This window comes from Neoarius graeffei, chromosome 7 (genome assembly GCF_027579695.1).
Source record: "Neoarius graeffei isolate fNeoGra1 chromosome 7, fNeoGra1.pri, whole genome shotgun sequence".
NCBI classification, from domain to species: domain Eukaryota; kingdom Metazoa; phylum Chordata; class Actinopteri; order Siluriformes; family Ariidae; genus Neoarius; species Neoarius graeffei.
Genome location: NC_083575.1, coordinates 4471752 through 4486058, shown reverse-complemented (window position 1 = coordinate 4486058; position 14307 = coordinate 4471752). Strand labels below are relative to the sequence as shown.

Sequence of the window (14307 nt, the reverse complement as noted above, 5' to 3'; positions counted from 1 at the left end):
AGACTCGCCAAACACATGCAAGAGCATTCTCTGGTCAGATGAGTCTAAAATTGAACTTTTTGGCCATCCTGGGAAATGCCATGTGTGGTGCAAACCCAACACCCTGAGAACACCATTCCTACAGTGAAGCATGGTGGTGGCAGCATCATGCTGTGGGGATGTTTTTCATCTGCAGGGACAGGAAAGCTGGTCAGGACTGAAGGAAAGATGGATGGCACTAAATACAGGGCAATTCTGGAGGAAAACCTGTTTGAGTCAGCCAGAGGTTTGAGACTGGGATGAAGGTTCACGGTCTAGCAGGACAATGACCCTAAACATACTGATAAAGCTGCACTGGAGTGGTTTAAAGGGAAACATTTAAATATCTTGGAATGGCCTAATCAAAGCCCAGGCCTCAATCCAATTGAGAATCTGTGGCATAACTTGAAGATTGCTGGACACCAACGCAACCCATCTAACTTGAAGGAGTTGGAGCAGCTTTGCCTTGACGAATGGGCAAAAATCCCAGTGGCTAGATGTGCTAAGCTTATAGAGACATACCCCAAGAGACTTGCAGCTGGAATTGTAGCAAAAGGTGGCTCTACAAAGTATTGACGTTTTTGGGGGGGAATACTTATGCACACTCCAGATTTCTGTTTTTTCATCTTAATTATTGTTTGTGTCACAGTAAAAAAAACAAACAATGTGCACCTTTTAAAGTGGTCGGCATGTTGTGTAAATCAAATGGTGCTAACCCTCCAAAAATCCATTTTAATTCCAGCTTGTAATGCGACAAAACAGGACAAACACCAAGGGGGTGAATACTTTTGCAAGACACTGTACGTCCTTGACGTTCTGTTTTTGTGTCCTGTGAGATAAAAGGGAGGCTGGTGAAGGAACGACTGTTTATCGCGGCTATAACATAAGTGACAGATGTTCCACAATATTAAACATAACCATAAATGGATAACATTTACAGCGTGCCATTTTTTTAACAAATGAATTTTGTAGTCGTTGCCAGTTGCTGCGGGATAAAAGGAATAAAGCGCTTGTTTATTTAAAGGAAAATTGTCAGCTTCGTTAACTTCCTTACACACAACATGGAGTGTTCGACTCCTCACACACTGTCGTTATTGTCATTTCTTCTTCTCCTCACGCCCGTGCAGGCGTCTTCTCGCCGAGGCGGCGCTGCAGAAGCTGGAGCTGAAGATGGCCGAGCAGGCGTTTGTGCGCTGTAAGGACTATCAGGGCATCGAGCTGGTGAAGAGAGTGGACAAGCTGCAGAGCGAGGACATGAAGCAGGCCGAGGTGGCTGCGTACTTCGGACGCTTCGAGGAGGCTGAGAAGATGTACCTGGACATGGACCGCAGGTACGTCCCCTCACACACACTTACACAGCACATCGCCTGGGGGCGGGGCTTCGAGTCTGGGTTTCTGAAGCATTCTCTCTCTCTCTCTCTCTCTCTCTATCTCTCTCAGGGATCTGGCCATCAGTCTGAGGATAAAGCTGGGTGACTGGTTCCGGGTTCTGCAGCTGTTACGGAGCGGTTCAGGGGACAGCGATGACACGCTGCAGGAACAGGCTTATAACGCCATCGGGGATTATTTCGCCGACAGACAGAAATGGTACAGAGAGACAGCTTCTTTTTTCCCCCCTCTCTCTCGCTCTTTCAAGACAAAAAAGTAAACTCAGGTTGTCATGAAATCGCAAAAAGTGTAACCTCCTCTGTCTTGAAGATGCCGGAAAACTCAATGATTGCGCAGGCTTTTATTCAGAGCGTCCGCTGTACTCATCCCCGTGAATGAGCTGTTACTGTAGAAACGATAATGGCGCATTCATCTAAACCCGTCGGAAAGTTGTGGCCAATCAGAATCCAGAATTCACTCCTGACATTTTTAGTTCCATCATTTGTAATTAATGCTAATCAGTGTTTTTATATATATATGTGTGGCAGATCACAGAATCCAGGGACACATGTCGGCCCGGGGGCATTTTGAGTTATTGACAGATTCAGAAAGTACAGTTTCTAAGCTTTCCAATGATGCCTTCCATGTGGAGATCTGACAATATTTGAAGAATGTGTGGCCTTTTGAAAGTGTATACTTCTTAAAACAGAAAAGGGAGAAAATCGCCCTCAAAGTTTTCCATCTCAGCTACTCTGGGTGTAGGGCGGGCACATAATGCTGCTCATTTGCATGACATTAAGGAAAGCCCTACCCCCTACGAGCTAGCACGATGCTACTTTCATGTAAACAAAGATCACCACGTCAATTTTCCTTCCATGCAAAGTATGCCCAACACAATTATGAAGTACAAAAATAAGTCCTAAAGTATACTTTAACGTTTTGTGGTTGAAAAATTACTCACACTGTAAGAAAGAAAGATAGCACGATGATGACACAACTAACACAACACTAGTTTCATGTAAAGCCTCGGTCACAACCGGCCGTACAGTACGCGCTCCTACAGCCGGTCTACATGCAAAAAACGCAAGAAACGCACGGAGGGCGCGCATGAAACGCACGAGAGTGCGCGTGTGACGTGCTGATTTTCGAGCCGCAGACCGGCCGCAGAGGTTCTTTGTCATGTCAAACAAACTCTACGGGCGCTTACGTTTTTTTCAGGTTGCAAGACAAACTTACGGCCAATGCGCGTCTTTCTCCACGAACAAAAAAAAAACGCAGCGATTTGGGAAACACCAAAAATCACACGGCCAAAAAATCGTACGTCCGGTTGTGACCTGGGCTTAACCAAACCACAACACTCTCCGTTACATGCAAAAATAACCACACAGCCTTAGATTAATAAACTCACCCCATCAGAAAGAGAAACGGCGCCTTGCACACACCAATGCCTCCGATGGAATGTAATCCTAGCTTCCTTTTGGTTGTTTTTTTTTGCTAGAAATGGTGATCTCCGATGTAAAAACCGTGTGTCTGTTTGCTTCACGGTGTTTCAGCTCCTCTGCGCTCTGTTTAGCTTGCTCCATATTCAGTGGCGGCCCGGATCAAGTACAAGGCCCTTGTCATGACCCTTGCCTACAAAACCATCTCAGGAACAGCCCCAGCTTATCTGAAGGAAATGCTAAGGCCGTATGTTCCTGCCAGAGAGCTGCGTTCCTCCAACACAAACCGACTAGCAGTGGCCACTGCTCGCTCCAAGCGATCCCAGGCAAAACTGTTCTCAGTAATAGTCCCTCAGTGTTGGAACAAACTTCCAGAAGCAACTAGACTAGCATCATCTCTTTTAACCTTCAAGAAGCATGTAAAGACTCTCCTCTTTCATGACTAGTTACTGCACTGATGCCTGAGCTGGCCCAGACCCGGGGTAGACTCTTAGGCACGTTGTGCGGTGTGTTTGTGTAAGTGTCTGTCTTTCTGTCTTGTCTTACTTGACCCTGTGCTAAAGTATTTAAAAAAAAAAAAAACTACTAACCCCAGTTGGCAATTACACCTATTGTTCTGTATATTTCCTGTGCACATTGTATCTGCAAGTGTTATATGCTATGTTTATGTCCTCTATTGTAAGTCGCTTTGGATAAAAGCGTCTGCCTAATGTAATGTAAATTAATCCATATTCATTCCATAGTGAAATTACACGCCTGTATGCAGCTTAAGTAGCCACGAGCTCAGCTCGGATCATACAGCTGATTCGCGAAAAAAAAACCCAAAAGACTTAAATCATCATGTGAATGGCCCATATGGTAATTTACCCACACCCCCCAGCAGGCTACAGTCCTGACAAAAACGAGACAATTTGCAACAAAAAATGTATGCTTTTCCAACAAAACAATCTATTATCTGAAATACTGATTGCATTCTTCAAGATCTCAACTTGCACATGATGGAAAAAAACAAAAATCACAAATTTCGAAAAAAAATTCTTCTTTTGCGATTATCTCGGATTCGTTTCGGCCGACATGTGTCCCTGGATTCGGTGAGGCGTCACATATATATATATATATATATATATATATATATATATATATAATATAATATAATATAATATAGTGTGTGTGTGTGTGTGTGTTGTGTTGTTCAGGCTGAACGCGGTACAGTACTACCTCCAGGGCCGTAATCAGGAGAGACTGGCCGAGTGTTATTACATGCTGGAGGATTATGACGGCTTGGAGCGGCTCGCTAACGCTCTCCCGGAGAACCACAAGCTGCTGCCGGTGCCGTTATTTAGTTTTATTTCCATTAAACTGCTTTTTACTGTTTTTCGTCTGTTTAGACAGTCATCAAGACTATAGGATGCTTTCTGTTGCCCTCTAGTGGTGATGTGACACAATGACGCAACATATGAGGGAGGAGTCAATTGAAAACTTTAGAAGTGCGACAAATTAGAATTGATTTTTTTTTTTGGGCTCGGGAATGTCACTGCATTGAATGAAATGGAAATTATCGAGGAAAAAATTTTAGGCACATTTTTGATGCTGATTTGCAGCTGACAAGGAGAAGCCATAGCCTTAAAGGTTTAAGAAGCAGCTTTGGGACCAAAAGATTACCGGTTCAATTCCCGAGACCAACAGGAATGGCTGAAGTGCCCTTGAGCAAGGCACTGAACCCCCAACTGCTCTCCAGGCTGCTCTGGATGTGTTGTATGTCACGTCTGAGAAATGGCATTAATGTCTCATCTCATCTCATTATCTGTAGCCGCTTTATCCTGTTCTACAGGGTCGCAGGCAAGCTGGAGCCTATCCCAGCTGACTACGGGCGAAAGGCGGGGTACACCCTGGACAAGTCGCCAGGTCATCACAGGGCTGACACATAGACACAGACAACCATTCACACTCACATTCACACCTACGCTCAATTTAGAGTCACCAGTTAACCTAACCTGCATGTCTTTGGACTGTGGGGGAAACCGGAGCACCCGGAGGAAACCCACGCGGACACGGGGAGAACATGCAAACTCCGCACAGAAAGGCCCTCGCCAGCCCCGGGGCTCGAACCCGGACCTTCTTGCTGTGAGGCGACAGCGCTAACCACTACACCACCGTGCCGCCCCTCGTGTATATATTCACGTTTATTTTTATAAAGACAAAATTTAAGGAGGTGTGTCTTACACTCCGAAGTGAAGTGTAATATCAGGAGTGCATCATTCATGATCCAAACAATGTGTATGAGGCCCAGATTATAAAACAAGAACACCAGTAGGGGGCTAAAACTTTTGCATCTGCATCTTATTTTGTTAACTAGGGGGCTAAAACTTTTGCAGCCAACTTTCTGTTGTTTTATAGGATTTCAAACTTGAATGTTTACACAGTTGCAGAGATAAATGTCTGCATTTGGTGTGTGTGTGTGTGTGTGTGTGTGTGTGTGTGTGTGTTGCAGGAAATCGGGCAGATGTTCGTCACCGTGGGGATGTGTGAGCAGGCAGTCAGCGCCTACCTCAGGTGTAACCAGCCCAAAGCAGCAGTGGATGCCTGTGTGCACCTCAACCAGGTAACACACACACACACACACACACCAAGAGCTGATTAAAGTCCTTAGCAAGTGTTTAATTCAGCAACTTTTCTTTGCATGAAACAGTGGAAAGTGAGGTGCAAAAGTTTTAGCCCCCACCTCAGACACTCCAGATGAAGTGCGAGGACCACGAACATCCACACAGCAGGGCTCGACATTAACGGTTGTTCACTTGTCCGGGACAAGTGACACTTAATGTTGGACAAGTTAATCATCTCAAATACGCCGATATTCGGGTTACATATCAAATTTATCAGTTTATTCACATGATTTCCGAAGCGTCTCACTCGACATATTGTTTTGATGAATCGCCGGATGTTTCTATTCGGAAAGAGCGATGTGCGCATGCGCAATATTCCACTTGCGAAACCGGCCAATACCGCTTCGTGTATTTGAGCTGAAAAGTAAACGGTCGTGTATGATTGGTTTTAATCGTGTCATACACGTGGATTTGTTGACATTTCTGTTGGCAGGATCATTATTCAACTGTATATGTGTCAGATAACGGAATCCAGGGATACATGTCGGCCCGGGGGCATTTTGAGTTATTGACAGATTCAGAAAGTACAGTTTCTAAGCTTTCCAATGATGCCTTCCATGCGGAGATCTGACAATATTTGAAGAATGTGTGGCCTTTTGAAAGTGTATACTTCTTAAAACAGAAAAGGGAGAAAATCGCCCTCAAAGTTTTCCATCTCAGCTACTCTGGGTGTAGGGCGGGCACATAATGCTGCTCATTTGCATGACATTAAGGAAAGCCCTACCCCCTACGAGCTAGCACAATGCTACTTTCATGTAAACAAAGATCACCACGTCAATTTTCCTTCCATGCAAAGTATGCCCAACACAATTATGAAGTACAAAAATAAGTCCTAAAGTATACTTTAACGTTTTGTGGTTGAAAAATTACACCGTAAGAAAGAAAGATAGCACGATGATGACACAACTAACACAACGCTAGTTTCATGTAAAGCCTCGGTCACAACCGGCCGTACAGTACGCGCTCCTACAGCCGGTCTACATGCAAAAAACGCAAGAAACGCACAGAGGGCGCGCGTGAAACGCACAAGTGCGCGCATGTGACGTGCTGATTTTCGAGCCGTAGACCGGCCGCAGAGGTTCTTTGTCATGTCAAACAAACTCTACGGGCGCTTACGGTTTTTTCAGGTTGCAAGACAAACTTACGGCCAACACGTGTCTTTCTCCGTGAACAAAAAAAAAAAAACGCAGCGATTTGGGAACCGCCAAAAATTGCACGGCCAAAAAAATTGTACGTCCGGTTGTGACCTAGGCTTAACCAAACCACAACACTCTCCGTTACATGCAAAAATAACCACACAGCCTTAGATTAATAAACTCACCCCATCAGAAAGAGAAACGGCGCCTTGCACACACCAATGCCGCCGATGGAATGTAATCCTAGAACGGTCCGTGTATCATCCGATCATTCAAGTATTCCATTCAATCTGGAAAACGAGGTTGCGTTTTTTTTTGCTAGAAATGGTGATCTCCGATGTAAAAACCGTGCGTCTGTTTGCTTCGCGGTGTTTCAGCTCCTCTGCGCTCTGTTTAACTTCCTCATTCCATAGTGAAATACGCCTGTATGCAGCTTAAGTAGCCACGAGCTCAGCTCGTATCATACAGCTGATTTGCGAAAAAAAACAACAAAAGACTTAAATCATCATGTGAATGGCCCATATGGTAATTTACCCACACCCCTCAGCAGGCTACAGTCCTGACAAAAACAAGACAATTTGCAACAAAAAATGTATGCTTTTCCAACAAAACAATCTATTATCTGAAATACTGATTGCATTCTTCAAGATCTCAACTTGCACATGATGGAAAAAAACAAAAATCACAAATTTCGAAAAAAATTGCTTCTTTTGCGATTATCGTGGATTCGTTTCGGCCGACATGCGTCCCTGGATTCGGTGAGGAGTCACATATTTACATTGAGTGTGTGGTAATTTCCAAATCTTTGAATTGTTGTTGATGGTGTTCGTTATATAGCCGAGCGTGTGTGGCGGGGAATGTGCGCCTGCATGCGTGTGGATTGATGGAGTGAGGGAGGAGTGGGGAAAGTTATCTATGAAATACCAAGCTGTCAAATGGCTGCTAATTATGTTACCGGCTGTATTAATTAACTAATTAGTAATGGGAGTTTAGGGATTTGAAACATAGGGTTCTATAATTTAGATATAATTATGGATTATTTTAAATTATTATCTTTTTTTTTTTTTTTTGACCATTAAATACCATACAGGAGCCACACTAAATAATCAATCAATCAATCAATCAATCAATCAATCAATCAGTGGAGGATATATATTCAAAATTAATAATTTAAAAATATATATAATTTTAATTTTCTGGTTTTCAATTTCTCATAAATAAATGAATGATTGATGGAGTCCAATTGATGGAGCAGAACTCAAGGGCTGATAGATGAAGATGAATAGAAACTTTATTTGTATCCATTCATCTGTGAGTCAATAGAGGTGTGGAGGTTTTCATAACAAGATATATTATCTTATCATTTGATAACTAGATTTCAGTGTATAATAATCAGTGATTTACAGTATTAATCAGTCAATGTTGTTATCAGTTGTTTTTATTTGTAGCATTGTTGTTATTTGTTTCTCTTGTCCAAACTAGTGATATCTCATCAAATCATACATTTTATGATAATGTTAGTTTTTGTGATATTTGTTCCTGAACTGCAGAGTGCTGATCTGTGTGTATATAACGGGTTAGTGTTTCTGGATCTCATAGTATAGTTATTTTGTTTTTAAAATTTTATGTTCATAATTTCTACTCTATTGAGATATATTGCTTCTGAACTTCAGCAGAATAATTGGTGAATTATTGTATCAATCAGTCTGTTTTACTATATTTTTGAACTTTTGCCTCAGTATATCAAGTATTGATTACTTTTCATAGATATTATGCATATCTTGTGAATTCGGAAACAAGCACCATAAAGATTGTTGGGTTACAAATAGTTTGTGTTGTTTTTTTTTCTCAAATATTTCTTCGGACAAGTCAACTTCACATTCGGACAAGTGAATTTCCTTTCAACTTACCCGACAGGACAAGTGGTTTCAAAAGTTAATGTAGAGCCCTGCACAGACTCACAGTTCATCGTCGTACCGTGTGATTTTCAACCCCCTGCCTTCTCATTTAATTTCTGACGCAGCGGTATCTTCCTTCCTGCTCCTCCCAGCTTTGCGGCTTAATAACACACTCCTTCGTTCATGAGCGCTGATTATAGAGCGGCCACAGGATGTTCGTTCACTCGGCTCCGACAGTCGCACAGCTGCAAATCACAGGCGAATACGTCCTCGTTTCTATAGTAACGGCTTGTTCACAGGGACTCATATGGCGTACGTTGTACATGAATGGATTTTTTAAAAAATAATCGTTGACATTGTGAAGTTTTCTGTAAGGAGACTTTTTTTTTCTGTGGAAGGAGTCTCCAGTGTCAGAGGGGAAGCTGTAACTGTCATTTTACATCACGACACACACGCAGTGGATCACTGAGATGTATTCGTGTGCGTGTGTGTGTGATTTAGTGGAACAAAGCTGTCGAACTGGCGAAAGACCACAACATGAAGGAGATCGGCCCTCTTCTGTCCAAGTACGCCTCTCACCTGCTGGAGAAGAAGAAGACTCTGGAGGCAGTGGAGCTCTACAGGAAGGCTCACCACTTCCTGGATGCAGCCAAGCTCATGTTCAAGGTAAGAGACAGACAGACAGACAGAAGGGCTGCTCTGTTATCCAAACGATTCACACCGGCAGTGAAAGCCTGCTCATAACGCGTTCTTGAACTAAAACTGTCTCGGCTCAGATCGCAGAGGACGAGGCGAAGAAGCGGACAAGGCCGCTGAGGGTGAAGAAGCTGTACGTGCTCGCCGCCCTGCTGGTGGAAAATTACCACACTCGGGTCAAACACACTCAGCAAAGCAGAGCCAAGGGCAAGAAATCCCAGGTGAATGAATGAATGAACCCTTTATCGTCACTGTTACCAGTGAAATTGACCATCAACCTGTCCTTACAGAGGGGGAACAGGACAGGAAGACAGGGATAAAAGAAAAAGAAACACAGTAGTGGGGGGGAAGGGGGTAGGAGGGGAGGGGAGGAGGTAGAGGTTAACCCAGCGCAAGCAAGCAGCCGTCCGCTCCTGCAGCCATGCAAAGAGCGCTGGTCACGCACCCGCTTGTCACACTGGGGGTGAAAAACGGTGGCCGCGGAAAATTGGGGAAGGAATGCGAAGAATGCGAGAGTGTCTCCCAGCAGTGACCTTCTGGGGGAAATGTTGCCCCAGCAACGGCCTTGATCGAGGCCGGTGCTGTTCAGGGAGCCGAATGTCGATAAGATAGAGATTGTTTGGTCTTTCGAACAGACGCAGTCTTTACACGTCCACACCACTCGTCCATATCTGTCCATTTCTGTTCAATTCAATTTCATTTGGTCTCCGAAATACTTATTCCTTGCAAAGCCAAAAGTGTCTCCCAGATGACAACCATGTTGTGGTTCAAGTTCTATAGCCACAGTCTGAGTGCCGACAGCTTTGCCCACCATTTTAATCATATCGGGCAGCTTTGTGGGGCTTTGAACAGCTGTCACCGTTGTCTGATTTCCTCGATATACCAGGGCAATGCCTATTCCCATCAGCAAAAGTCCTGTAATCATGGTTCCGAATAGGTAGATATCTTCAGTGTCCTCCACAGACGTTCCGGCAGGACAGGTGGGTTCCCCTGAACCCAGAAACTCTGTCAATTTCGTTAGGAGACCAGTTTATCAAATCCATACTTTTTAGTTTAGAAATTCAATGCGGAGAGAGTCTCTCAAAAAAAAAAGTATAGGCAGACGAGACAAAACAAAGAGTACAAGCAGGAAAACAGGAAAAAAAGGAGAAGAGAGCAGAGAAATGCGACCGCCTTCCGTGAGAGCACAGAGGAAAAAAAAAAAGTAAGGTAAGGCTGACCTGCTGCTTTCACACCACTGAGAACACGAGCGTTAAAGTGAAACTATAAACAGATAATATAAAATGAGGTCCGACCCAATAGCGGAGCTTCCATTCAAATGAAAACAAACCTGCAGCAGATGATGGACTTTTGATGTGTTTCAATTTCAGTTTTATCACGGGAAGATAAATTTCTCCAAACTCACACATACATTATTCTTTTTATTCCTATAATCTACAGTGTGCTTTAGGGATTTACAGCAAAATGTTTTGAAAACAAAAGAGAGACGATTCATGAAAACACTGAGTGGATTCAGCAACGTGTCAGATCCCCAAGGAGTCGCAGTGATTTCAAAATCAACATCACTATTTAGAATTAAATTCCTACAACTCATCATTTCTATCAATTCATTTTTTACACGTTTTCTTTCTCTTTCAGCTTGCGGCTTTTCTTGTGAAAGATTTCTTCGCCTTTCTCTCGCTCTTTCACCGCTTCTTTCCTTTTCTTCCTCTGGCAAAACTCTCTTTCTCTTCCCGGGTTTCACTTCATCTTTCTCTCCTTGGTGAACTTGTTCTGACATCTTTTTACAGTTTGTATTAAAGTTTGTAAAAACGATTATTATTGTGTTGCGCTGTTTGAGTTGTTCTCGGTGGAAAAACCCGATAAATATGAAATCATCTGTAGACAAAAATAAGTTATGTAGGCGTGCTCACGCTTCTAGTTCCCGCCAAAATCAAACAGCCAATCAGAATCGCGAGGGGCGGGGACAGATGTACGTACGTACACGGCTGGGATTCCTGTGTGTCCATGAAAAATCAACTCGATGGGTTACCATATTTTCTTAAGTAAGGAGAAAATATATATTAAATATATATATTTTAATAAATAAATAATTGTCGCAGTCAACACATTGCTGTTGTATAAGAGGAGTAAACCACTCCGATGGTTCTAGGAAAATAAGGAACTCCTCGGCATCACACCACACTGTCCTGTCTGGAGTTGATTAATTTAAAAGAACAGCATGACACACGGTGTTCAGTGACTCACAAAGTCAGTGTTTTAGTCAGTAATTAAACTGAGTGCTGACGTTTTTGTCTCGGCTCCAGAGTAATTAGAGATAAAGAAGGTTATTTGTCGTGTGTGTGTGTTCAGGCCACCTCCGCTCTGGCTGGGCTGTTGGAAGAGGACGCCGCCTCCACAGACAGTCACGTTGTGGATAAAGCGTGGCGAGGAGCCGAGGCCTATCACTACTTCCTGCTGGCTCAGAGACAGCTCTACAACGGCAGCGTGGAGGCCTCGATGAACACGGGTAACACACCGCACACAGCACACACTCCTCACACTGATACTGCGGTGTAAATGGAGCAGAAAGCACCGTGTCGTCAAAGCGGTCTGCTTCTCTGGGACATTTGTTGAAAAAAAAAAGTTTGAAAGAAATTTTATCACTAAAGTTATAATCTTTTTATCATCTGACCCCTGAGGTTTCGATTTAATTTCATACTCTAACATGGATGAAGTATTTTCTTTCTTTCTTTAATGAATATGCTTTCTGATCAGATGTCGTGTCCGCTTGAAGACCGTTCTCTTCCTCTCTTTGTCCGTCTCCTCCAGCCCTCCACCTGCGTGATTACGAGGACATCATCCCCGCCGTGGAGATCTACTCTCTCCTGGCCGTTTGTTCCACGGCTCACCGCGCCTTCGCCACGTGCTCTCGCGCCTTCATCAAGCTGGAGTCTCTGGAGAGCCTGAGCGCTGAGCAGAGGCAGCTGTACGAGGAGCTCGCGCTGCAGATCTTCACCAAACATCCACCGAAAGACAACCGCAAAAGCCAACTGGACAGCACAGACGACAGGTCTGTCTCTCTCTCTCTCTCTCTCTCTCTCTCTCTCTCTCACACACACACACACACACACACACACACACACACACACACACACACACACACTTCTTTTCAGCTAAAACAGTTGACAAAGAACAAAAGCTTATAGCCTCCAGTTTAGCACTGTGCTAATATACTGTTTCTCTTGTATGATTGCAGCACTGACAAAAATCTTCTCTGTGTGTGTGTGTGTGTGTGTGTGTGTGTGTGTGTGTCTCAGTGCGGAGGGGAAGCTGCCCACGTGTATTGTGACGGGCCGGAGTATCTCTGATTATCAGTTCTGGATGTGTGATGTGTGTAAACACTGTGCTCACGAGCAGGACATCACCAACTACAGCTACTGCCCCCTCTGTCACTCCTCACTCACCTGATAGTCTCTCTCCATCTCTCTCTCTCTTCTTCTCTGATTATACCTCTCTCTCTCTCTCTCTCTCTCTCTCTCTCTCTCTCTCTCTCTCTCTTATCCTCTGATTATACCTCTCTCTGTCTGTCTCTCTCTCTGTCTGTCTCTCTCTCTGTCTCTGTTTGTCTTTCTGTCTATCTATCTGTCTGTCTGCCTGTCTTTTATTTTCTCTCTCTCTGTCTCTCTTATTCTCTGATTATACCTCTCTCTCTCTCTCTTATTCTCTGATTATACCTCTCTCTCTCTCTCTCTCTTATTCTCTGATTATACCTCTCTCTCTCTCTCTCTCTCTCTCTCTTATTCTCTGATTATACCTCTCTCTCTCTTATTCTCTGATTATACCTCTCTCTCTCTCTCTCTCTCTCTCTCTCTCTCTCTCTGTCTGTTTGTCTTTCTGTCTGTCTGTCTTTCTGCCTGTCTTTTATTTTCTCTCTCTCTGTCTCTCTAATTCTCTGATTATACCTCTCTCTCGCTCTCTCTCTCTCTTATTCTCTGATTATACCTCTCTCTCTCTCTCTCTCTCTCTCTCTCTCTCGGTCTGTCTGTCTGTCTCTCTCTCTCTGTCTGTTTGTCTTTCTGTCTATCTATCTGTCTGTCTGTATTTTATTTTCTCTCTCTCTGTCTCTCTTATTCTCTGATTATTTCTCTCTTTCCCCCTCTCTGTCTGTCTGTCTCTCTGTTTGTTTCTCTGTCTGTCTGTCTCTTATTCTTTGATTATACCTCTGTCTGTCTGTCTGTCTGTCTGTCTGTCTGTCTGTCTCTCTGTGTATTCCCCAGTTGATGAACCCTGTCAACTTTTCATGCAGAAGACAGTCAGCTGCTTATTTACACGAGTCGTCCCTTGAAGTCTGTTTTACACCAGAATGGATGCATTTCTGTGGTTTTTTAAAAGTTTTTTTTTTAAGATTATTAAATACAGGGGCGGCACAGTGGTGTAGTGGTTAGCGCTGTCGCCTCACAGCAAGAAGGTCCGGGTTCGAGCCCCGTGGCCGGCGAGGGCCTTTCTGTGCGGAGTTTGCATGTTCTCCCCGTGTCCGCGTGGGTTTCCTCCGGGTGCTCCGGTTTCCCCCACAGTCCAAAGACATGCAGGTTAGGTTAACTGGTGACTCTAAATTGAGCGTAGGTGTGAATGTGAGTGTGAATGGTTGTCTGTGTCTATGTGTCAGCCCTGTGATGACCTGGCGACTTGTCCAGGGTGAACCCTGCCTTTCGCCCGTAGTCAGCTGGGATAGGCTCCAGCTTGCCTGCGACCCTGTAGAACAGGATAAAGCGGCTAGAGATAATGAGATGAGATGGGAGATGAGATTATTAAATACAGAGCACAAAACCCGACTGTAATCAGATTATAAATGTCGAAGCGTTCCCACAGTGCCTGATCACATCACAAAGTGTCCTGAGTGAGACAGGGCACAAATACAACACATGGGGAAAAAATTACACAGCAGTATAGAATGGGTTTAAACTCTGACTGAAACTTTTGGGGTGTGTGTGTGTGTGTGTGCGTGGTAATTAACTGATTACCCGAACAGAAAATATCATTGTTTCTAAACCTTTGGGAAATTTATTGTTGCTCAGTGTGCGATTCTTTCTCGTCTCACTAAACCACA

General features: G+C 43.9%; 1 protein-coding gene across 1 annotated transcript in view; it reads left to right on the top strand.

Moving 5' to 3' along the window:
- Positions 1–13723, top strand: part of wdr35 (WD repeat domain 35) — a 44401-nt gene extending 30678 nt beyond the window's left edge. The window contains exons 20-28 of the mRNA XM_060925167.1: positions 1146–1349; positions 1459–1605; positions 4022–4154; positions 5317–5427; positions 9024–9188; positions 9299–9439; positions 11571–11727; positions 12030–12270; positions 12518–13723. Coding sequence (XP_060781150.1) covers positions 1146–1349; positions 1459–1605; positions 4022–4154; positions 5317–5427; positions 9024–9188; positions 9299–9439; positions 11571–11727; positions 12030–12270; positions 12518–12668 — 1450 coding nt within the window. The 3' untranslated portion in view covers positions 12669–13723. The remainder of the gene's footprint in view (positions 1–1145; positions 1350–1458; positions 1606–4021; positions 4155–5316; positions 5428–9023; positions 9189–9298; positions 9440–11570; positions 11728–12029; positions 12271–12517) is intronic.
- The last annotated feature ends 584 nt before the right edge of the window (positions 13724–14307 follow it).